Source organism: Motacilla alba, chromosome 3, assembly GCF_015832195.1.
Source record: "Motacilla alba alba isolate MOTALB_02 chromosome 3, Motacilla_alba_V1.0_pri, whole genome shotgun sequence".
In the NCBI taxonomy this organism is placed as follows: Eukaryota; Metazoa; Chordata; class Aves; order Passeriformes; family Motacillidae; genus Motacilla; species Motacilla alba.
In genome coordinates this window covers 2653178-2678280 of record NC_052018.1, presented here as the reverse complement: position 1 = coordinate 2678280, position 25103 = coordinate 2653178, and the positions used below count along the sequence as shown (strand labels likewise).

Below are 25103 nucleotides of genomic sequence, written 5' to 3'. Positions count from 1 at the left end.
CGTGGAGCCCCCCAAAGCCGCGGCTCCAACTCTGCCGCCCGTGCTGAGGGGCTGCCCCTTCCCACCCTTGCCCGCCCCCGGCTGCCCCCCTCACGCACATCCCGCTCTCCGGCTCGCCGCGACTCCCGGCGGTGCCGACGGAGGGGGGACCCCTTCCCGCTGCCCTCCCTCCCTCCAGCCCACCCACCCGCCCGCCCCCTCCCCTCGCCGCCGCCGCTCCCCCCCCGTATTCCCCCTCGACACTCACCTCTGGGTGCTGCCGGCGCCTCCGCCTCACCATGGACCGGCGGGACTGGGGGGGTCCCCCCGCCCGCCCCCGCCCCAGATTGAGGGGAGATTACCGGGGGGCGCGGAGGGACGAGAACAATAGGGGGGAGGAAATCCCTCAGCCCCCCCACGCCCCCCGAGGACACAGCCCCCTCCCCGCCCGGCGCTCCTCCTGCCGCTCCCTCCTCCTCGCCCGCTCCCTCTCTTTTTTTTTGGGTTTTTTTTTTTTGGCTCAATCACACCAGACCGACTGTCTTTGTCTGTCTGACAAGCGCCATGTTGATATCAACATCCGAGCCCCCACCTGCTGCAGCTGTGAGACCCTGGGACTTGTAGTTCCCCCCTCCCCAGGGTGACGGGGAGACCCGCGGCGCCTGGACTACAACTCCCTGCGTGCCGCGGGCGCGCGGCGCGCCAATGGGGCGGCGGGGCTGCGCTCGGGGCGGACTACAACTCCCGGCATGCGTCGGGCGGCCATGACGTTATCTAGGGCGGAGGGGAGGCGGGACTACAACGCCCATGATGCCCCGGGGCGCGGCGGGGCGGGCAGGAAGGGGGGCAGGATTGTCCCGGTAAATAGAACCGGGGGACGCGATGAAGCTGGTGAGTGCCCGGGGCGGGCGGCCATGAGGGCGGGAAGGGGACTGGGCCTTCCCCCGGCGGTGGGAGGACTCCCGGGGTCGCCTCCGGGCTGCGCAGTCTCAGCCTCGCCGGGCGTGAGGGGAAACTGAGGCGCTGGTGGGGGGCCTGAGGGAAAAGGGGCGGAGGAGATGCTGAGGGAGTTGGGGGGGGACTGAGGGATAAGGGGGTGATAGTGGGGTGGGGAGGGGCTGGGGGAGCGGCGGGGGTCGGCGCTGAGGTGTGGGGGAAGGCGGGGGTCGGCCCTGAGTGGGGAGGGTAAGGGGGGGGGCGGTTACCCGGCTTTGAGGTCTTGGATGGGACGAGATCTTAGTAGGATTCTGGAGCAGGAGGAGAAAATGTTTCTCAGCCTTCCTGGCCTTAAACATGAGTCTGGCGTGGAGCTGTCCCCCTGCACGTGTGGCTTCTGCTGCTTCTGGCTGGACTCTGCGAGGAACGTGAATAAATGCCCCTGGTCTGTGACAAAGACGTTTTCCATCTACAGTGTGATAATACAGGGAGATGATATTAAAAAATAATAATTAAAAAAATCAGCCTGGAACAGCTTTGCCAAGGGTGCACCTTGCTTCTAACAGGGGTTTTGGTGATATTGGTCTCTTCTCTTGAACTGTTTAACTTTCTTAGAGACCTTGGATTCAGGAGCCGCTTTGTTTTCCAGGAAGAATTTGTTTCACATAATGTGCTGTACTTGGTCAGGAGGTGAAAACCCAAGCAGTTTTCAACATACCTGAGCATAATATTTGATTTCTTTACTCTGAAGTGACACTATTGTTCAATTTAAGATTGTCTCTTGGTTTTGAGACTGAGCAGTGTGTTATAACAAAGCTTCGTAGAAATAAATGTGCTGTTTTAAGACTCTTAGGAAGACTTTAAGACTTTTAGGAAACTACTCTCCATGGAAGTGTGTACCATTAATTCCAGAGGCAGGTGGTCAAGGAGCTTGATCCTGCTTAATCTTACCTCTGTGATAAGGATCTGTGCAGGGATGAATGTTTCCAGTGGGACAAACACTGCAAAGTCAAGCACTTCTGGGTGTGATTGTAGAGGCTGATAGAATTCAGCGGGGAAAAGCAAACTGGAAAATCTTTCTTTAAAGACCCCAGTGGAAATGCAGAGCTCTTTTAATGTTTAGAGTCTTGTGTAGGGACAGAGAGAGGGAAGGGGTAGAGAGGGGAAATACAAACTGTCTGGAGTCTGTATTGGAGCATTTTTAGACCTGTTTTTAAATTCAGGTGCTAAGAATTATGAGATTCTTCACCTTATATTTTTCTGGAGATGTGTCTCAATTTGGAGTTGTGAGGAGTCAGATGCCTTTTATCCTCTTTTCTCATAGATTTGGGTTGGATTTGGAAGAAGAGGGCAGAGGTGAGGTATTAGTGGAATGTTCCCTGTCCATGACAGAGGGGTTGGGATAAGATGAGCTACAAGGTCCCTTCCAACCCAAACCATTCTGGGATTCTAACTCCAGGTCTGATTCAGAATCCAGTGAAAACCTCAGAGTCCCACATCTCAAATGTGCTTTGACTCAGGCGAGCCTCAGTGCTCATTTCCCCCCAGATTTTAAGCTGGCATGTGATACTAATTCTGGAGGAATGCACTGCAGGATTTCTTGGCTTCACTTGGAATTCCGAGCTCTGCCTTTAACCTGCACAACTCTGAATGTTTTGGAGGTGCAAGTTTGGGCCACCATCTCTCTCCTCTGTCACTGTGCCCTCCATGAGATGCTCGTGGAATGGGATGTCTGTGGAGAACCCGCCTCTCCCGGGCCCTGAGCATCTGGAATCAGCCCCTCAACTTGGGCCTTTTGTGCCCCACTGCCAAACTTTCATCCAATTTGCAAGTCCTGCCAGGAAAGCTGTGAGCTGAGCATATTTACGCCTTTTGTGTGTTTTGTGTCATTTTTTACATGACTTTGGGAGTTAGGAGATGAGGCACCTTTGTGTGTTGGCTGCACCAGCCTTTAAGCCGTAAGGGAATCAAGCTGGAAGCAAGCAAATCTAGGAGTAAAAAACTTGCATTTTAGTCCAGTCAGGAACATGAGGGAAAGCTCTGGATGTGCTTTAAACAGTAACAAGTATAAACTGTGTGAAAATGATCACGTTTATAATGTGTATAGAGACACACATAGTGTGAATGCCTCTGTTCCTGGATTCCTAATCCAAAATTCTAGCAGAGGTGCAGGCCCAGCAATGTCACCAGTGCAAACAGCTGTATAGAAACTACAAATTGCCTTTTTTTATTTTTCTGACACTTTGTTTGAATCTGGTAGAAAGAATCCATCGACTCCTGGGAATCCATTTACCTCAGCATGACAGCCACAGAGATGATTTTAGTGCTTTTAAAGAAGGAAAAAAAGGAAGATTTTCCATTTAGGTCATAGATGTCAGGGTCGTGATACTACTCACGATTACCAAAAAAGGCAAGAAAATATTTTGCTGATAAAAGTGGTGATATTTCATTGCCTTTTTAAATTACCAATAGTTTAAAAACTACAAAAATAGAACTTATTTTTCCCTTCATTTCTTTCTATTTACTTCAATTTATAGCTTCATTTGTCGAAGTTCTGGTCTGGTGAGAACTTAATTTCACATGAGAGTGTTACATTTGTGAATAAACCAAGTGAATGCCTCACTCCTTCACCAGCTTGGCTTTACGTATTTTTTTAAACTTTACTAAAAGAAAGACAAAATGTGATGTAACTCCTTAATAATTAAGGCTTTGTGAATTTAAAACAAAACTCTCTGTGATATTTTAAATTTAATATTTGGGGCTTAGTTGGTTTTACTATTTAAATATACTTTAAAGCAGGTTTTTGAGGAATGTATGTAAATAGACTTCTTGAGGGCTCTTAATCCAGACAGTTGCAGTCCTGTGTTGTGTGAGCAGAGGTAGAAAAGGAAATTATTCATCTCCCTTTGTTCCACTTGGTAGAGGGGAGTATAGAACACAAGCTTAAGGGATAAATGACTTCGAAAAAGACCGAGTCTGTTTTTAGTGCAGTGCACGGCCAAACAAGTGGTATTTTTCATCTCCGTTGACAAAAACTTGAATTTAAAAGCTCCAATTTGACCACCTGAGCGTGGCTGGTCCTGCCAGATGCCCAAAGTTGGGAGAGAGGAGATGCAAAAATCCCTCCTCGGAGCGGAGGAACCCTCCCGCAGAGGTGGGCACGCTCTGCTCAGACCTTTGTCTCTAATCCCACCTTTTAAAGCCGACCTTTCTGTTCTGCTCTCCCTCGAAGCTCCCGCGCCTGGTTAAATGTTTGTCACTCCAGACAGGAGGTGGCTGCATCTCAACGATGCTCAAGTGCCCCCTGCGTCACCTGCTCACCGGCTCATTAAGCTTGCAAAGCCTTTGGGATTTGGATACACAAACCCTTCCATTCAGGTGGGGTTGCCCGCTCCCTCCTGCTTCCTGTTTGTGTTTAGCAAGACAAAAAGCAGGTGAGAACTTGCCCCAGAGCTGCTGCACCTGTGCAGGGGTTGTTGGGGCAGGTTTCTTAGCAAAATAAAAACTTGCGTTCCTACAGGGCTTCTCTGCCACCTCGAGTCCTTTTCAAATTTTCTAGCCAAGTTTTGTCAAGAGAGCTGAGTTTGGAAGAAAGCAGATTTCCTGGGGTTTTGGGGGGAAATAGGTGATTGCAAGAAAAAAAAGATACTCTGCACGTCTCCTAAATCAGAGAGAAGAGCTTTGCTCAACCCCTGGGATCAGAAAAACTGGCTGAAGAAAATCTGCCCCTTAATACCCTGACATGGGGAAATCTCAGGGAACACACACACTGCTGTGAGACACAGATTCACGGGAAATCATGTTTTATTTTGGTGTGTAAGGAACTGTGTTTAAAAACAAGGAGGGGAAAGGCAGTTTGTGAACTCCGTGCACAGAATCACTGAGGTTGAAAAAGACCTCCATGATAAGAGTCCAATCTGTGACAGACTCCACCTTGTCTCTGCTGCATCCAGTCATTCCTTGGACACCTGCAGGGATGAGGACTCCAAACCTCCCTGGGCAGCCCCTCCCACTGCCTGTCCACCCTTTCCATGAAGAAATTCTTCCCTGTGTCTAACTTGAACCTCCCCTGGCACAATTTGAGGCCGTTCCCTCTCCTCCTGTCCCTGTTCCCTGGCAGCAGAGCCTGACCCTCCCAGCTGTCCCCACCTGTCAAGGAGTTGTGCTGAGACACAAGGTCCCCCCTGAGCCTCCTTTTCTCCAGGCTGAGCCCCTTTCCCGGCTCCCTCAGTTGTTCCTGGTGCTCCAGACCCTTCCCCAGCTCCATTCCCTTCTCTGGACACGCTCCAGCCTCTCAATGTCCTCGCAGTGAGGGACCCAGAGCTGGACACAGGATTCAAGATGTGGCTTCACCAGTGCCCAGCACACGGGGGAAGGGTCATGTTCTGAAAGGTGCTGAGTAACTCCTCCTCATTCTTCTTCCAGTACTGCCTGTCGGGACATCCCACCTTGCCATGCAACGTGCTCAAGTTCAAATCCACCACCATCATGCTGGACTGTGGGCTGGATATGACATCTACCCTCAATTTCCTCCCCCTGCCTCTGGTCCAGAGGTGAGTTCTGTGGCCTGTCAGCACTTAGTCTGCATCTTCTTGGGTTGCAGTTGGAGTGCTGTGCCTGAAATGGTGTATAGGAAGGAGGGAGGGGATGGGTACAAATGAACAGCATCATCTGATATCATAAATAGACTTTGTTCACTTAAAAATTCTCTTTATCAAAATAACGTCCTTTGGCTCAGTAGACGGAAGACATTTTATGGATTTATTGATTGGTTTTTCTAGAATAATTTATTCTAAGCTTCAGTAAAGTATTGCTGCAACTGCTCAGCACAAGTGAGGTCACATATCTGTCATCTTTCTGGCTTCTTCATGCAAGATGAGATAAATGGGTAACTGAGATGGAGTGCGTGGAGCCCAGCAAGTCCTGTTTAACCACCATCTTCTCAGGCTGTTCTTCAGAGCACGGACTAATGCAAAGAAAAATAGCATTTAGCAGCCCTTGTTAGTTGCCTGCCTGGCATAATTGTTCCCTTTTAAAAGTTAAATAAATAAAAGGGCAGTGCAGCTGGGCATGGGATTGGAACAGCAGAGAAACAAAAATAGAGTCTAGAACAGAATCCTGAGATCTCCTTTCTATGCCCTGCTGCAAAGTTGTATTTCCCCAGGTTTTTAGACTAATTTGGGTAGTAAGTTAGGTTGGCATGTTTTGTGTAAATGGAATAAATGACAAAAATTAGCAGTTGGAAAGGTGGGAATGAGTCACTCTCAGTGATGGGGAGGAGTAGGAGTTTTCTCAAAAGCCGTTCAGTAACTTTGATCCACAAGGAAATAAGTGAGGAACATTCTGGGTTCAGGGAAGGCTTGATTGAGAGGGGGGAAATATGATTGGAAAAGGGAGTTTCCTAAGTGACCTAGTGAGGTTAAAGCAGTTTGTCCAGCACTTCCTATGATTTGTTATTTTTTGGAAAGTAGAGGAAAGGAATAGAGAATGTGGGCATTGTTCTGCAAGAACGTGGAGTTCAGGATCTGCTGTGGAGAGGCAACAGATGCCCTCAGAGGGATCAGTGTGAAAGTCAATTTTTGTCCCATTCCACAGTGCAACTGCTGACTGCACCAAGTGGTGCAGTAATAGATTTTGAAAAGAGCCAGCAAATTTTGGAAATCCAGGTACAAACAGAATTGCCTTGCATTTGCTTTCTCCCACCCCCACCCCCCCCAAAAAAAAAAGGAAATTGAGAGAGGAAGAAGTAGCAAAATGAGGTGATTGAACAAAGGCTTAAGAGGTTCTTTAGAGCAGCAGGAATCAGCTTTCCCCTGGGATGTGGCAGCTTTGTCTGCTGATAGCAGACCCTGGGAATGAACAGCCAAATTGCAGGTCACAACCTGGAATTCCCCAAGCACCTCCAGAATGTCGGCACTAAAATGACTTAAACTCAATAAGAGAGGATGTCAGATTTGACCCCTGATGGCCCAGTGGAATCGGAGCAAACATTTGGATTTAAATCCAATCAATCTTGTCGGTGAGGTGAGTGAGCACCCCTTAGAGCAAGGATTGGCCTGAGCACATGGACTTGGGCAAGTAATTGATCTCCTCTGCAAACCAGGTGTCCCACAGAGAGTTGTGGAAATAAGTCAGAAATGTGAGGAGGAATGTGGCTGCCACTGCAAAGTCCTTATCTCTGTAGTACTCATAGTTGTACCATTCGAGATTAGGAGTCCATTTCCACGATGTCCAAACACCTCTGAAATTCAAATGTGTGTTATCAACATAGCATGGGGTGACAGAGAGCTGACATTGTCATCAGATGCCTGGTAAGGTGACAGGAAGGACTGACTGCCTGAGGGATTTGAACACAGCTCTGTCAGATCTGGTGTTCTGTCCAGCTGTATCCTCTCAGAACCAGGTGTGCTTGTTGGAGGTGGACGTGAGTGACACCTTAACCTGAGAGCAGCCATGCTTCTCTCTGCTGTCTTTAGCCAGAGATTCCAGCAGGATCTATGAACCCCTTGGATCCTGCACATCTCTCAGTGGTCTGCAAAGCTGCCCAAATGTGTGATATTACAGAGGATCTTTGCTACACAGCTCAATCCTGTGTCATACCTGGCACGGGACTCTCCTTGAGCAAATATTTTGAGAGCCTGTGCTCTAATCTATAAGAGAGGAAAGTGCTGCAGTGTTTGTGGCATTAAAGAGACTGGGCATTTTTTTAGAGTTCTTTGCTCTTCAAAGAAATGCCAGTGCAAAGGTATTTAGATTCCCCCTTGCCCCTGGAAATGGCATTCCCTGTTCTCACCAGCCCATGGTGCATGTGCAGAGCACCTGCAGCTGCCCAGCTCTTTATGCTCCTGTACTTTGAAGGAGGTTTGTCAACTGGAGTTTTCTCCCCTGTACCAAAGTCAAATGCAAAATGGTAAAATGAACATGTGGCAAGCTCTTAACCTTTCCTGTCTAGCCATGACACACTTGCTCACATTATTTATGGGACAGTTCCAGCTATTTTGGATTAATCAATCACTCTATTACAATGTCAAAATGATGTCAGGAGGAGCTGTGTTGCTTCTTGGCTTCAAGGTAAAGAGTCCTTTCTGTCCTGTGTTGCTTGTTCTGCTTTCAGCCACACACAAGACACTCCTGCTCATTTTGCCTCCCCTGACTCTTCACTCCTCAGTGGATGCCAGTTTAGTACAAGTTTAATGCTCTTTCATCATGAATAAAGCAAGCCTTTTGCTCGGTTAAATTATGGGGAGTAGAACAAGTAGAGTTCATTCTGCTCTGCCTCGTGCTGCTGAAACCAGAGATGGATCCAGGGATTTGTAAGGCACAAGGCACTGACCTGACCTTGTGCTGGTGTTGAGACATTGGACTGCAGCCCTCCTGGTGGCCCTTCCCAAGCCAAGGTTCCTGTCCTATCCTCCTGTATCTGTCAGAGTTGTTGCATATCAGAGTGGTTTGTTCTTGCTTTTTCTGTAACTCTTTTAGACTCACTGCACCAGTTCTACTCAGCCCCCTCAGTCTCCAAATTACTGCTCCTAAGTTGTGCTTCTGAGCAATCCACTGGGCAGCACGTTTAGTCACTTCATCTTTTCTATCATCAGACTTCTTCAGCCTTGCTCTTTATCCTCAGAGGGGAATTGCCCTTCTTCTGGCACAGCTCCTCCGTGACAGATCCTTCTGCTCTCACCTCTCACCTTCTGTCTTCACTCCTTGACTCATGGATTTCCCCTTTTTCCTTCCTTGTGACTTACTGGGGTGTCAGAATTTGTTCTTTTATATTGTTGTTAGTCTGAACACAGCATTCCTCCGAGCCCTTGAATCACTTCCTATTTTCAAGATGTTGAATTTGAAAGTGCTTTTAGGATATAAATATGCCTGTCTGTAGAGCTTAGTGCACAGCGCTTGCAAAGTGCATTGCAACCAAGTTCTGTGTCCAAATCTGAAGTTGTTGCAGAGTTTGGTTTCAGGTGGGTTCAATTCTCTTGTTTACTCAATAGGTTTTTTTAATTTGTGTAAATAAACTTCAGTCTGGGCAGAGAGTGTTTTTTAGAACTAAGTTGTAGGCTCATACAAAAATCAGATGTCACTGTGAAATATCAATAAGTCTCTCAGTTATGGTAGCAAGAAATGCTGCAGCCATTACTGCTGTAAACTCAGAATTACAATGTCTACCTTTAAATTCTTTTTTTAGCATTTGAAACAATGAAAAATGGGCTCTGCTGTTGCTTAGAACGTGCAGTTCTAAGCCTCCTTGCCCCTGTGTCTTGTACAGCTGTTGGTGTGGGTCTTCAGGGTGACACCCAGGCACAAAACCGTGGTTTATGTGGATATAAAATCCCAACCTGTGTCTATAAATGACTTAGTCCAGAGCATCAGTCTTTCCCTGCCACTGCTGATGGGAATATTTGTCTGTTGTTCCCTGTCCCAGAACAGTTTTATGGTGCTTTTGTGATGTTTCGAGCACAGAGTTTGTTGCTGCCCTAACTTCTGTTTATTCATCCACTTTCACCACAGGGAACTCAGCAGCACTGAGCCTTTTTAAAATCCTCACCATAAATGACTACAAACTCCCTGCGTGCCTTGTCCTCTGATTTATTTTTACTTATAAGTGTCATAATCATGATTTGTAAAAGTCATTTTGGTGAACACTTAACCACAGTGAAACTGTCTGTCTGTTTTATTGGGACTGTTACTTCTCTGAGACAGGAATGGTGTTCTCTGCCTGTATGACACCAAGTAGAAGGTCTGTGCTTAGCCACTGATAATAACTCAGTTCATATTGAAATAATTTTTCTTCTTTCTTTCCACAGCCCCAGGCTGTCTAAACTTCCCGGTTGGGTTTTGAAAGATGGAAGCATGTTTCTGGACAAGGTACTGGAGTGATGCTTGGAATTTTCTTGCCATGCAAAAAGCCACCTGACAGGTTGAGAGCTGGTGCTGCAGGAGCAGCGTTCCACGCTGACTCATCCCAAAGGTTTCTCTGTGTACCTCTACCAGCCAGGATGTCCTTGCAGAGCAGAACGTTTTGAAACAAAATGCTAATAGCAACTCTCAGGCTTCAGAGGTAGCCTAGATTATAAAAAATCTGCTTAAAATGCAGAAATCGTCAGTGTGAATATTTTTGTATTTCATGAAGCTCCATAAATAATAGTGCTTTGCCTTCTTAGAGTGCCTTTTATTCCACAGTCTCACTTTTCTGACACTGAGGCTTCAGAGCATGCCTATAAATGAGGTTGGTTTCATACCCTTTTTCAGGCAGAACTATGAGAAAGGCAATGGTTTGCCTATGGGAGGTCTCACAGAGAGGAAAAGCGTGGCTTTGGCCTCTGAAATCAACATGTGTTCTGCTGCTGGACGTAGCAGGGAGGATATTATCTCCAGCCTCCTGATTCTAAGGCACAGAACTTCCTCAGCAGCATGAGAGACACAGAATTGCTCTTTTTTCCCCCTCTTTTCATTGCAGCAGTTTTGGAGGCAGAATTTATCTAAGGCTTCAACCAAAACTTGGCACTGCAGCGGCCAGCTTGATCTGCCATAGGGGAACAATGAACACAAAAATATGTCAGATGTTAGTAAAATAGGCAGATACATTTCAAATGTGGGCAGCAATAGGTACCAGTGGAGAAAATGCTTAATAGACTGTTCTCTGACTATGGGAACATTAAAGCAAACAGTGATAATAGTTGCTTTTGTAGGGTACTTTGAGGTGGACAAAATGGATTGATCTGATTTTTCCAGACAAGGGAGCTGAAGATCATAGATTAAAGACCCGATTTTTCTTCTTATTGGAGACAAAAGAAACTGTGCAGGCAGCATTTCTGTTGGTAAAATAGTAACAGCTCTATTCAGAGCACTTGCTAACTGACAGTTGCAGGGCTGCAGAGGCTCAGGGGCAGAAATGGAGCTGCTCAGTTTGAATTCCCTGGAATTTGTGTCTCCTGAGCCCGAGCTTTGGGCTCCAAAGAATGGACAGACTGTCACTGTAATTTTATTTGGAATATATTTAAATTTCTGGGATGCTGCTGCTGCAGTGTGTGCTCAGGAGAAACCTCCAAATTCACAGAGTGGCAGTGGAAATAGTGTTAAAAATTCAAAAGGCAGCATCTCTTAACTTCCCCTTGACCACTGTAAGTGCTTGGAATGGTAAATTCTTTGACCCATGCTGGAAAAAGCCAAGGGAAGGAGTCAAAGGGGGGTGTTTTATCATTTGAGGTGGACATTCCTGTTACAGCACTCAGTTTTAAAACTTCAGTCCTGGAGAGGCATTGAAATGTGCTGTGATCTACTTTTAATCATTTTGCACTCCCTTGAGATGAGGTTAGGAGACTTCTGCCACTAGATGTAATTGCTCATTCCTTATTAGTTGGCAGGTGCACTGTAATTATTAAGAATTGGATTCAATCTTTATTTCTGTCAGTCTGAAGCTGGCTGAGACCACTTTCTTTGGGACAGGAGAGAAGGCAGGGTGGGTGGCAGGGAGCCTGTGAGTTGTGCTATGAGTAAAGTTGGGAATATTTTTGTTCCACCCTGAAGAACATGACTTCTCATGTGACAAAAGTTTTTGATATCAGCCTTGAAAAAGAGGAAGAAAATAGGGGCTAGAGTTAAACAAAACGTGCCATGTGGAGATTAGATCCCCAAAAGTTGTTTCATCAAATACTCTGAGACAGGGTATATAAATTGTATTTAGGTTCTAGCAAGACAGAAGAGGTTGGATGTTATTTGGAACCAATTCCAAACTTCCCTTGCTGGTCATTACCAGGGCTCTTTCTTTACCTACCAGAGTGCTCTCTCTGTCCTTCCCAAGGAGGATTTGATCCCTTCAGGTACCAAGCAGCCTCATCTGGCATGAAAGCAGTTTCAGCAGATCTGCCTGCACCAAATCATGTCTAGAAGGGGGATAAATGTCCTCTAGTAAGGGGCTGGAAATCACCTGTGATAAAGAAAGTCTCTGGAAAATCCAAACTGTGCTGCCTTGGATAACACTGTGTTGTATTTTTGTGTCTCCTCTGTTGGTGTGAATTTTTTACAGGAGCTGAAGGAGTGCTCTGGCCACGTGTTTGTAGATTCTGTGCCTGAGTTCTGCTTGCCAGAGGTGAGTTTGTTCAAAGCCTTACTGAAAAGTCTGACTCTATTCAATCACACAGGAGAAACCTGTTAAATTATTATTATTATTATTATTATTATTATTATTATTATTATTATTATTATTATTATTATTATTATTATTATTATTACCAGGTTCCTGCTAATTTATTAATACTCAGTAAATAATACTGCTAAAACTCTGTGGTGTTAAGGTGCTTTCAGGCTCTATGACACTGGAAAGAGAGTTTTCAACCATGGTTTTGGGAGACATGGAAGGTCTCCTTGAGCATATATATCTGACACAAGAATAAGACTGAACTGTCCATTTTTGTGGCTTTTCAAAGACAATCAGACTGAGCTGGGCTGACTGACAGGATCCATGTGCTGATCTAGATGAGGGCACTGCATGAAGGTGAGGAAAGCTGCTTGTCTCTAACCACAGATCCAGGACATGCCAGTGGAGCTCCCTGGGGAGCCAGCTGTGGTTAAGCTAGGTTGGATTCTGCTGGGCTGTGCTTCTGCCAGCAGCACTTTTTTTTTGTTAAAAAAAACTTATACAGCCTCTTTGAGGGCCTTCATATCCACGGGCATGGCTGCAAGTGGCTGCTCAAATTGGTTTTTACTGGAATTTCTGGATTTAGAAAAAGCAAGCAAGACCATTGAAGATGTTTGGATTACTTGGAATCACCCAGTGGATATGGGGAGTGCTGTAGGAGAAATAAAGATATAAAAGGCTGAGCAGAGAGAGGTGGGGATGAATGATGGAGAGTAGCATGGGAATAGTATCCCTTTCCTCAATGTGTTCAGAGTGTGATAACATCACTTCTTTCATTTCATGGTGGGATGTTTTCTCTGTCTTTCAAAGACAGAAACAATTGCTTTTGGGCAGAATTCTTTTTTCCTTTCTGCCTGACCTTGCAGACAGGAAGCACAAAACACTCCTGGAAGGTTGCTGTCAGCCTGCTGAGGTTCTGGCAATATTGTTCTCATGTGTGGATCTCATGGAACTCACCTCTGGCATCACTCTTGTCATCTTGATTCTGACCAACAAGTTGGCAACTCTGGTACTGGTTTTGGCAAGTGCTTCCAACAGATTACAACCATTCCAACTCAGCTGGAATTGTCGTAATCCAATCACAACAAAAAACTCTAATAATTCTGGGTTCTTGTGAGCCTTTTGGTTACTGTCCTGTGAAACTGAGGGATGTGGGAAGCAGAAAGTGCTTTTAGAAAGTGCCATTATGGCCCAGATCTTGGGAAGGACAGGGTTTATGTGCTGGATTCTCTTTGGAATAATTATCTGCTGGGGTTTAGGGTGCTTCAGCCAGACTTTCTGGTTACTTTGGTCTGGAAAATACCCACATGTGTAGCTCTAAATATGACAGACTGGCAGTCACTGCTTCATCTTACTCCTGTTACCACTGCACGAAGCTGCTTCCCAACAGCCCATCCTACAACAAGAAGATGGCAACCAACTGCGCATCACCATTGCAGGAACTTTAAAAATGGCCTCTCAGATGTTTCCCAAAATTCCCAGCAGATGCCACATCTCCTCCATGAACACTGGGAAGGGATCTGCTGTGACACCCAGCTCACACCTTGAGCCCACCTATCTGCAGGAGGTTCAGGAATCATGGCCAGCTGCAAACAGAGTGGAAATGTTGCTGCTGTTTGGCAACATGGGCTAAGAGGGAGCTTGTGTGAAAGAGGCTTTTACTTTATCTCCTTCCATGCCACTTCTTTTGAAGAAACTTGTCTGCAGAAGCAGTTAGCCAGAGAATCTCTGTATCGCTTCCAGAGCACCGTTGCCAAAGCAAGCCAAGACTTGGGTCTAATCCAGCAGCCACAAGGTGAGATGAGGCTGTCTCAGCAGCAGAGTACTCTCACACATGTCAGAGTGCAGGGTGCAGCCCTCTCTTTGCTTGGCAACCTTCTGCTCTCTCACTTCACACGCAAGAAACATTTTTAAGTCTCTTCAGCTCAACAGCGCTTTAGTGAGATTCCTGCAAGCCCCAGGGAAGATTTCACTTTGTTTTGGTTTTGACACCCTTTTCATCCTATCAGAAAATGCTTCTAGGGTGCTGAGATGTGGTATGCTTAAGGTTGGAAAGTGCTGGTGTGTATCCTCCTGATGGCTCTCCTGGGCTGGGATTCAGCTCAGGGCTGGAGCCCCTCTGCTCTGGTGCCAGACTGAGATCTGGGGGTGTTCACCTGGAGAAGAGAAGGCTCCAGGGAGACCTCAGAGCCCCTTCCAGGGCCTAAAGGGACTCCAGGAGAGCTGGAGAGGGACTTGGGACAAGGCATGGAGGGGCAGGACGCAGGGATAGATGGGATATTGGGAAGGAATTGTTCTCTGTGAGGGTGAGGAGGTCCTGACACAGGTTGTCCAGAGAAGCTGTGGCTGCCCCTGGATCTCTGGCAGTGTCCAAGGCCAGGCTGGACAGGGCTTGGAGCAACCTGGGATAGTGGAGGGTGTCCCTGGGTGGAACAGGTTGGTCTTTAAGGGCCTTCCACCCAAACAAGTCCAGAATCTGATCCTGTACAGTCTGGACACAGCTGAAAACGAAGGTGTGGACAATGCAGGCTTTGGCAGGAGCAGGCATCAGCAGATCCTTTGATACCTTGCAGGGAGTGTGTTCCTGCCTGGAAGCCCAGGAAGATAAAAGGTGCCCTGTCATGGAGCTGAAGATGGTGTTTCACCTCCTGTTCTCAGCTCAGAGGTCATTGCTGATCATGGATTGAAACCATGAGTGCTTAGGAGGAGTTAAGCAGCTTGTCACCAGAGCACTGTGTCAGCCCTCTGCAAAGCAGAGTGACCTACTTTCTTGCCTTTTTTATTCAAATTGCTGGACCAAGCCTTGTAATCAGATAATATGTGCTTGATGAGTGTTGAATTCCATTAGCTGCTCTATAATAACTGAGTTAGAGGTCAGTAATCTTGTAAATTTCTGACTTGATACCATTTGTGTTATAGCATTACCAGTAAATATTTCTAATTAAAATTCTTTTAACAATGTGTGAAAAATCTTCTTTCACTCTCAGAACTCTTGTCTAAACTGTCACATCAAAACTAATTGGACCCTCCCATCCATTTTTTTGTATCCTGTGAATGGGCTTCATCTCCTTCTGCAGAAAATGTAAATGAGAAAGATGCCAAACATTTACTTCGGGAAAATATGAGGATTATTTTTAAGAATATGAATAAATACAATCTTCATTCATCTCTTTCTTGGGGTACAGTATGATGTACTGCATAAACAAAATGAGACACCCTAAATCACTGATGCAGAAACTTTGGTGGCTCCTCCTCCCTAAGGAGGTGCATACATAAATTCTTTGGTAAAAGTAAAATAGTCATGGATCTCATCACAGCAGCCATTTCATCACCTGAAAGACAGAAAAACCCAGGATATGGTTTCCTTTCCAGGTTGGAGAATGCAATAATTTTAGAGGGCTTTTAAAATAAATCTTGTTAATTTAAAGGCAACATTAATCTTTGCCACAGCTGAGACATGCTTTTATAAACCAGTTACATTCCTGCAATAAAGTTTAAAAAAAATAGGAGGAGTTTTTCTGCCATTTATTAAACTGCATGGAAGGGTTACAAGAGTTGCTTATCTCTGCTCTGCTTTCAGACTGAACTGCTTGACCTCTCCACAGTGGATGTAATCTTGATCTCCAACTATCACTGCATGATGGCACTGCCCTACATCACAGAGTACACAGGATTCACTGGAACAGTTTATGCCACCGAGCCCACTGTTCAAATTGGCAGGTAAAAAGCCCCTTCGGATTCTCTGCTCCTCTTTCATCACTGCTGAGGAGAAGGTGTAAAGGACAATGTGGGGAGAGGAGCGGTGTCTAATGTTCCGAAGAGGCTTTCAGGCAGGAGCTGAACACCAGCCAAGTCCTTAGTGCTGCAAATGTGTTAACTCCATGTTTCCCAACCTCCAGAACCATCAACATTTCCAGCAGGTGCTTTGTGTTGAGTCCAGGCCATAGATGTGGGACAGTGGAGTTTGAGTGGGCTGAGACACCTCAGTAATTGCCATAGAGGCAACTTCAGACCTTCAAAAACCATGGATCAAAGAGCTCTCCTGCTCTTCCCTGTTCCCCTTAACCAAAAGGAGACTTCCCAATCAGAAAACTGGACTTGTTCCCCACAGAAGCTGTAGCTGCCCTATCCCTGGAATAGTTCAAGGCCAGGTTTGACAGGGCTTGGATCAACCAGGTCTAGTGGAAGGTGTCCCTGCCCATGGCAGGTGTTGGAACTAAATGATCCTCAAGGTCCCCTCCAACCCAAACCATTCTAGGATTTTATGATTCCATATAATCACACTTTCCTCCACTCCACAGAAAGGAATTCAAGCTGACATCATCTCAAATGACAGCTGAGCTATGTGAGCTCTGAACTCCAGAGAGAAACACTAAGAAAAATGGCAGAAATAGGAGACTGAGGTAGAAAAAGACATGACAGTGCAGTCAAAACCAGAACAGTCATCAAACTTGCCGGTTTATTTTTACAAAATTGTCTTGTTTGGACAGGTCAGCACCAAGTGCTGCAGGTGAGGCTTAACTGGAACTGAGCTCTGTTTCTCTCTCCTGCACAGCTGCTACATTCAGTAATTAGGAGCCAGATTAGGCCCTCCTATCTGGACCACTCTGTAAGCCCTTTAGGGCAGGAATCTTTGTCCACTGAAGGTCCTGTGCAAACTTCCCATGTCAGAGTAATTCCTCCACTGTGTGAAAACAAACAGAAACTGAAGGCCCTTGTAGGTGAAAGGAACTGTGTAAATACAAATGAGTACTAGACCTCTGGTCTTTGCTGGTCCTGAGCTGGAGATAACAAGTGCAGTCTTGTGGGAGATTGTACTGGTGGGGTTCTCCTCACCCCAAGTCACTCCAGATGCTGTCCTTGTGCTCCAGACTTCAAGGGAAAGCCTGCACACAATCACAAAAGCTGTTTAGTTTTGGGCAGGGAAATCTGCAGGGACAATTTCTAAGCCTTGACACCTTTTCCTGTCTCAAATATGCTTTAGCAGATGAGGAGAGTTCACTCTGACAGCATGCTTGGTTTCGCCAAGTGATAGGCAGCAGCTGTGGAGGTTTTGTTGTGTGTTTTGTCTCATTACTTATCACAAGCAGTCAGTAATGAAGAAATTATCTTGCATTTTCCAAATAGCCCATAACCCAGTGGGCCAGATCCTCCTCTGTTGCAAGCAGATGGAATTGGAAACACTCCTTGGATAAACAGGGGCAGTGCTGGTAATGGCCTCTGTGGGAAGAGCCCCTCCAAGTGTTACAATTTCTATGGTATTTTGGAAAGATTTGGGCCAAAGTTCTCTCCTGTGTGAGAGGAGGCAGTGCTAATTCAGGTTTGGTTTCTGTTTTCAGGCTCCTGATGGAAGAGCTGGTGAATTCCATTGAACGCGTGCCAAAGGCTCAGTCTGCCTCCATGTGGAAGAACAAGGAGGTGCAAAGGTAAGGATCGAGTCCCAGGAAAGGTGATTGTGCCAAAGCACCAAAGTTTGGGAGTCACTGTGAGGATGGCTCAGCTCCCACCATTTGAGATTTGCTACTGTGCCTCCTTGGGTCGATTATTTCTTTAATCATTTTTGCACATTGTTGGTTTTCCAACCTTACAAATTTGTTTCTCGTAGAAAGACTCGGTAACAGCAAAGCTTCCCCTGATCTCCCCTCACACAGTTCAGCTCCATGATGGTAGATAAAACCATCAGATTTTGGTAGTAACATCATAAAAAGTTGTTGAAATGAGAAGGCTATTTAAATTTAATGATACTACATTGGAATAATTTAAATTTAAATGATATTTACATTTACGTTTGCTGACAAATTAAGAAAGTCAAGACACAGCTCTTGGAGGTCACTGGTGTTACCTTTCTTCCCATCTTTACACCTGAACAGCAGAGGTGGGCTTTTTGCCTTTCTAAAGCTTAAAAACAAATTAAAATCTGAATAAAAAAGCTTATTTGGAAGCACCATGTCCATTATTCCTTCTATACATCAAAACAAGATGCTCAGAGTTTTGAAAGCCTATGGAATCTAAAAATTATCCATACAGTTTACTAATTGTAGCTGATGTTTTCCTTGGGAATAAAAACAATTTTAGGTGCACAGCATGTTCCTTGGAGGATACAGTTTTGTTTTTAGCACATTTTAAAGATAGGGTTGGTTGATTAAAAAGTTATTTTTAAAAGCTGCTTTGTGCATTTTTAATTGATCTCCCTTTTTATACTCCTAAATCTTAAGATGGCTTGATTTACAAGTTTCCTAAAAGTGAATTATTTCTTACATTAGAAGAGTAACCTTGATATTTCCCAATATCACAAAGCAAAAATTAAAAATCCAAATTACCGTGGTTTTAGCTGTATATTGTGTTCCCCTGCTGAATTTAGAAGCAGTCTTTACACCATAACTCTCATTCTTCTGAAGAAGACAAGCAGATGTCAAGTTGGATGTAAAGCAAAACTAAATACATTGAAGTTCAGTGGGATTTTTAGAATAGTGGGTTGTTTCTTTTTTTTAATTTTGGGATCCACTGGCCTGCCCAGAGCCACTGCTGAAGCTCCCAGTGTGTGGAGAGAGAGGACTGGAGCCATTATTCCTGTCACACCAGGCATGTTTTGTATGCATGGTTTAAAGGAGAATCATATATCTTGCAGCTCATATAATGTCACTTTCCTGGTGGTCGTATTTTAGGAAAAGTGCTGCCTGGCACTTTGCATGCTGCTGATTATTCCAGAGGAGAACACAGAGAGGGAATTTTTGTTCTGATTCAGCTGCTGTAGAAGCCTGGAGCCTTTTTTTCCTTGAAGTGGCATTTAAAATACATGTTTCTCTCTCCTATTGCTGGGGATGTCCCCCAAAATTCATAGTTCCATCCTGTAGCTGTTGTAAAGGGATAACAGGGAGGTGGAAGCTACTAAACATCAGTTTAATAACATAAATTTGTGTATAATAAACTCTGCTGGAATGAACCAATGTTGTTTTTGAGCTGGAACAAGGGGACAAATGTGAACTCCCTCTCCACCTCTGCCCCACCTGTGCCCTGAGTTTTCCCCTTCACCTCTCTGTGCATCTGTAAAACAGAGCTCCCATCCAGCACAGAGGGCACCCGGGGACTTTAATTAATGTTTGCAAAGTGTTTTGAGATGCCTGGTGACAAGTGTCACGCAGGCGTGAATGGAACTGATTATTAGAGCAAAACATCTACTGATCCCCAAATTAGCACCTGGCTAATGGCACATGCAGGCTTGGACTGACATCCGTTACTTAAGAAAATGTGATCTTGATGAATTGGGTTTTTTTTTTCCCTACTTGGCTCTTGCTAGAACAGAATACTTATTACTTCTGAGTCTAACTTTAATTTTTCAGGATGATCAATCCCCATTACTGCTTTACAGTTCAGCTAGTTCTTCTCCAAACAGTTAGTATAAAACACAAAGTATTATCATCTTCATTAGATAAAGCACTGGAGCATTTTAAATGCAAATACTGTATAAAATATAATAAGTTCATTATAGTGGTTTACATTTTTCCATTATCAGATCCAGTCTGAACTAATTGCTTAGCCTGTTTTATTGCCACTGGCTTTTATTTCAAGTAAGCAGTCTTGTGGAAGCTCTGGAGATGTCAGCCCAGGATATCTTTCACACTGCTTGGGATTCAGGGGCTAAAGAGCAAGTTTGCCTTATGAAAGGCACTTTGTTGACTTCTTGTTTGATGGTTTCCCATGTCTTTTAAAGTGTTTGAAACAGACTGTTTCCTGAGGCTGAGCAGGGCACGAGAGAGGCCGTGGCCTGATGTAGTTTGGTGCTGCCATCCTCCTCTCCCTTCAAACACTTCTGGGATTTTACACCGTATTAAATGTCACCCTTTGCACTGACCAGGAGGGACTGTCTCTGTGCAGATCCCAGGGAAAAATACAAATCCCTGAGTTTTTAAAGTGTCAATTTTGTATCCTCAACTGTGTGGATTCGTGGTACCTCCCCATTTATGGCTGTCCCAGCTGCTGCCCTCACGTCTGGTTGTTATGAGGTGATGTGTAACAGGATGTTGCCATGGTGGTGGTAGATTTACTCCAGACCACAAAATATCCTCTGGTAACTCTGTAGGGATTTTAGAAGTGAGATGACAGACTGAATGCATCTGAGGGACCAGCACCTCATTGTCACTCAGCTTCATGAAACCACTGGAGACTGGTGCCCCTGGTCTCTGCCTGGGATCAGAGTATTTTCAGTGTAGCCACAGTCAAGGCTAAGAGAAACTTCCTTCAGTCACCAAGGACAATTCCCCACTTTCTCCATTACCTGGAGAAACATTTTCCTCTTCCCAGAAGAGAAGCTCCTGAAAGCATCCAACACTAAATGCTTCTTATGGTAGGTTAAAGGCTTTTACAGGCAATTTGCTTCAGTGCAGTGGTGGACAACTCTCCACATTGTGTGGCCTTTTGTTGCTTACGACTTCCCAAAAAAGACCTTGAAGGCTTTGTTTGTTTCCTGAAGCACGGGGTGCTTTCAGCCAGCGTGTGCTGGAATTGCAGTTATCGTTCTGGACCTGTGCTGTGGTCTTGGCAAGAGCTGCCCTTAATCCTTTCTTCAGTATCTTAAATTATGGAGGAGTTCACTGACCTAGTAGATATAACAATAAATTAAATTCCTTTAAACAAATTGATCAAAGAAACTTGACCAATTTCCATAAATCTTTGGAAATTGGTTTGAATTAGCCTTTGATTTAGCATTGGTTTAATATACAAAAAAAAAAAATCCTATTCTTCTTACGCATTTGGCAGCTGCGCTGCTTCCTGCCTCAGTTCATGTTGCTAAGGAAGATTTATTTCCCAGAAGTTAGCCATCCCTCTTCCAGCCTGTGACATTATAGTTCACTTCTTCCCTTGACAACACCGGCCAGCTGACTTGCAGTGTCTGTGAGGAGCAGAATGGATGGATCTTACTTCGGTGTAAAACATCTTAAATACTTCCGTGGAGGGGATTTCAAAGAGCTCTGCAGTGTCAGCTCGTGTGTCCCTGCCAGGGCACTCAGAAGGGAAGTGGGATTGAAGGCAGGGAAGCCGAGCTGCAGGGACACGTGCTCTTGGAAGAGACCAGTGGCAGAAATCAGGGCAGGGCCATTGCTGCTCATGGTCTGGTAACTGTACTTTAATCCCCAGATTGTTTCAGATGATTAGGGTATTATTCAGATGATTATGATATGAAAAATGGACACTGATCCAAGATCCTGGTGCTGGAGGTGCATTTCATGTTGACATCTCAGATCAGCCAGCGCTTTTCATCAGTGGTGAAAACACCCCAAGAGTCGTGGTAACACCTTGATCACAGCTCCTTCTTTGATGCAAGGGCTGCACAGAACAGCAACAAAGAGAGCCGGAGGAGAGCAGTCCTCAGGGTGAGGCAGATTGGGAAGCGTGGCTTTGCTCCTCACTTTGAGGCACCAGGCACACCGAAAATAAAAATTTAAAAGGGTAAAATTAAAGATCTGGAGAACGTAAATGGTTGTAGAAGCTGGTCCAGCACCAGCTGTTGTTCTGGATCCCCACAGAACCCCTCTCGCTGGTGTTCACAGGTTGCTGCCGGCCCCGCTGAAGGACGCGGTGGAGGTGTCCATGTGGAGGAAGTGCTACACCATGCCTGAGGTGAACGCAGCCCTCAGCAAGATCCAGCTGGTGGGCTACTCCCAGAAAATCGTGAGTACCTGGACGGCTGCCCTCAGGGCAACACCAACAACTGTTCCCTAGCTTCTCCCCCTCTAGATCCTGTGTTGGATCTCGTTACCCTGGCACAGGCAAGCAAGACAGGATTACACAGACTGCCCCTCAGTCTGCCTCCCAGGAAGGGCTCTTGTTTGGTGAAATCAGGGAATATCCATTTGTTTCTTCTCTTCCCCGGGGAGGCCAATTTTAAGGGGGCGTGCCCTCAAATTTGGAGCTGATGGCTGGCCCACTGAGAGCTGGGAGGATGCAGGGAGTGAATGTATCCTCTCTGTCTCTAAGCCACATCCCTTCCCAGCTCCCCAATCTCACTTCTGGGAATCTTTAGAGTGCTTTAGCTCCACTTTGTTTCATACTGTAAATTAGGGACTGTAAACAAAACCTAATGGTTCAATGTGAACTTCAGAAACTCCTTTCCCAGGGCTTCCAGCTAACAGTTATTGACTGGAATGCTGTTGACTATAATCCAGTGTAGTTTCCAGAATGAAGTGAACCCACAATTCCGTAGTCTGCAGATCCCATGTGGATTGTTGGCAGCATGTGTGACGTGATCCCTGCTCTTGTTTGAGCTGTGATACCTGGATTTGCTGCTCAAAGGCCATAAAAAATAAAGATATGGGTTAAAGTAAGTTGTGACTCCTCATTATCCATGGATTGTTTCAGTTAATTTTTGACTGTCCTCACGTGTGGATGCATCTCCTTTAATTTCAGATGTGTGTATCTGAGCCAATCATTCTTTTGTAGTTACTGGGGGAAAAACTATATTTTTTCTCTTCCCAGAGCTAACTTTTCAAATAATCAAACTTTAGAGCCTTGGCTTACACACTCTGAGGAGTGAAGGCCCCCTGCCTTGTTTTTCAAGGCATCCAAATATGTATTGAAATACTAGAAAAATCATTGTATTGCATGAATCAGATGCTTGTTCTATTATTCAGTAACCAGAAGGCAGATCACATTAGGGAGGTCTCTATATGAAGGTTTATTTTCCTTTTTCCAAACAAATAATGCACATTCCTGGGTACAGATGAAGGAATACAATTCCTAATGACACCTGGAAAGGAGGCAACTGTCAAGTTGCTTACACTGAAACTAAAATGTGGATTGAGTTTGCCAGGTGTTGTTGCTAAATCAACCAGCAGGTAGCATTTGAAAAGAAATAAAGTTAGAAAGCTAGTGAGTTTGAATTTAGAAAGCTAGTTAAGTTTGTTTAACTAGTTAGAAAAGCTAGTTAAGTTTGGTTTCCACGGTAAAATTTGCAACCCAAGCATAGTTTTTATATCAATATAGAAGTACTTGTCCTTCCTTCTCTCCTGCTGGCCAATACCAATTCTATTTGGCTAAAGGAGAATAGAGTCTTCAAAGATGCAAAGCTCCCTCAAACTTCTTCAATACAGCAGAGGCAGGCAGAAGATCAAGATCAAGGATCAAGATTGATTCCTTCATTTTGAGGTATTGTTCAGTGTGAACTCAGAGGCCATAAAATTCACCTGGAAGAGAGACTTTATGGAGGCCCTGCCTCAGGAAAAGCTTTTCTCAGAGCATGTGTTCTGCTAGACATGGTGGGTAAAACCAGCAGATGTAACTGTCAGCAGAACAGCTTCACGAAGGCTTTGAGCAGCAGAACTGCTTTTGAAATTCCTACTACTGATGACAAAACGACCTGTCCTGATTTCTTCTGGGGCTCTCTCAAGTTAATGTGTCTCGCTGTGTGTTTCAGGAGCTGTTTGGTGCTGTGCAGGTCACCCCTCTGAGCTCGGGCTACGCTCTTGGGAGTTCCAATTGGATTATCCAGTCACACTATGAAAAGGTTTCTTATGTTTCGGGATCTTCTCTGCTTACAACACACCCTCAGGTACAGCCCCTGACTTTTCTTAGTCTTCAGGAGGAGCTTTTGCTCCAAAAAAAGGGTTATTCCCGCTGGGATCAGGTTTCGGGTAGAGGCCACTCTAAGGTAACTGTGTTATCAGTGCCTGGACTTAATGGATATTGATAAGACATAACCTGACAAATGACAGGTATCAATAGTTATGACAGAAAGATAACTGAAATTCTTTGTTATTGGTGATTTGATGTTCATTTGAAACTGTGGAATTGTCTTTCACTCTAAAGAGGAAATTTGCAACAGAGTTAAACAAAAGAGCATTAGTGACTTTTTAAAAAAATCCATATTTGACTGAAGAATCTTCACAGACAGTTCACAGACTGCTTTATATCACTTCTGAAACATCCTTCCTTAGGAGGAATGATAGCTCAGTGGCTGCCAACTTTTCCACCCTGCTCTGCTAAGGGCAAAGTCTTTATAGTGCTGTAGATGTAATTTCCAGTAAATTAATTCTCTCTAGATCCATAAATTCTTACTGCAAAGAAAGGCTTGAAGTTTGCAGTGCCGTGCGCTTCAGAAGTTGTCAAAATAGTTAAAAGCATTATTGCAGGAGGTATTTAAAAATAATTTAGAAGATGTGTCAGGTTTTTGATCACTAAGTGATTTCCCCCAAGGTGGGTGTCTGCTGGAGAGCTTTGCTTCTGAGCATCCCTCACTTAAAAGCTTGTTCTCAGCTGAGAAACTACAGTAGATAAATGATCCTTAAGAGTATGGCCATCCTTAGGTGCACAAAATGTATCAGAGCCTCTAAATCCCTGTTTCTCATCAGCCTCATTCCATCCTGGGCTGTGCTCTCATCCCCTCCTAGAGAAGGAGCAGCAGTATTTGATAATGTGTGAATGCAGTATTTCTGTGAGGAGAAACTTTGCCCTGTACAAAGTAATTTGGTAACTGAGAATGTTTTCTCTTCACTGACATGAAAAGTGATTCAGTTTATCAGGTCAGACTTCATCACTTTCCGAAGGTGAACATTTCTTTGAAAGCTTCTGATAAAATTTCTGGTTTTAAGGAAATTAAGTCCCAGTGACAGAGAATGAGTGAACTGTTCATGGGCACATCTTTAGAAGGAATAGTTTAACAGATGGTTAAAATCACATTCAGTTTGTACTTTCCTTGTTTTTTACCACATCGCGGATTTTACTCCGTATCATTGTCTTGCGTTTGCTTCCAGATACTTTTTGAGGACAATGGATAGTTTTTGTCCTGGGGTTAATCCCTGTGAGCACCAGCACAGGCTGCTACAATCTGGTGTTTCTGTGTGTGGGTTTTGGGAGCTTCCAACCAGCTCTTCGTCATCTCTTTGATGTTTGACAGACAATATGTAATGATAACAGTATCTCGAGTGGCACAGAGTCAGAATTGTGAGCAACAAATCTTCCTCAGGGAGTGAAAAGTTGTTTGTCTGTCCTGGTTCTCCATAGAATCATGATGAGAAGTTAATCATGAAATTCCCATTTATTATAGCAGGGTGTGAAA

General features: G+C 44.9%; 2 protein-coding genes across 9 annotated transcripts in view; one reads left to right on the top strand and one right to left on the bottom strand.

Moving 5' to 3' along the window:
- Positions 1-635, bottom strand: part of HMBOX1 (homeobox containing 1) — a 106416-nt gene extending 105781 nt beyond the window's left edge. For 3 of the 8 annotated variants that reach the window (XM_038131667.1, XM_038131672.1, XM_038131671.1), the window contains exon 1: positions 248-635. The gene's annotated coding sequence lies outside the window, so the exon portion shown is untranslated. The remainder of the gene's footprint in view (positions 1-247) is intronic. The other 5 variants (XM_038131670.1, XM_038131665.1, XM_038131660.1 and 2 more) reach the window with 3 other exon arrangements.
- A 152-nt stretch (positions 636-787) lies between these two features.
- Positions 788-25103, top strand: part of INTS9 (integrator complex subunit 9) — a 61692-nt gene continuing 37376 nt past the window's right edge. The window contains exons 1-8 of the mRNA XM_038131659.1: positions 788-870; positions 5341-5468; positions 9720-9780; positions 11942-12004; positions 15633-15772; positions 17392-17478; positions 21601-21721; positions 23463-23597. Of these exons, the coding sequence (XP_037987587.1) occupies positions 862-870; positions 5341-5468; positions 9720-9780; positions 11942-12004; positions 15633-15772; positions 17392-17478; positions 21601-21721; positions 23463-23597 (744 nt within the window). The 5' untranslated portion in view covers positions 788-861. The remainder of the gene's footprint in view (positions 871-5340; positions 5469-9719; positions 9781-11941; positions 12005-15632; positions 15773-17391; positions 17479-21600; positions 21722-23462; positions 23598-25103) is intronic.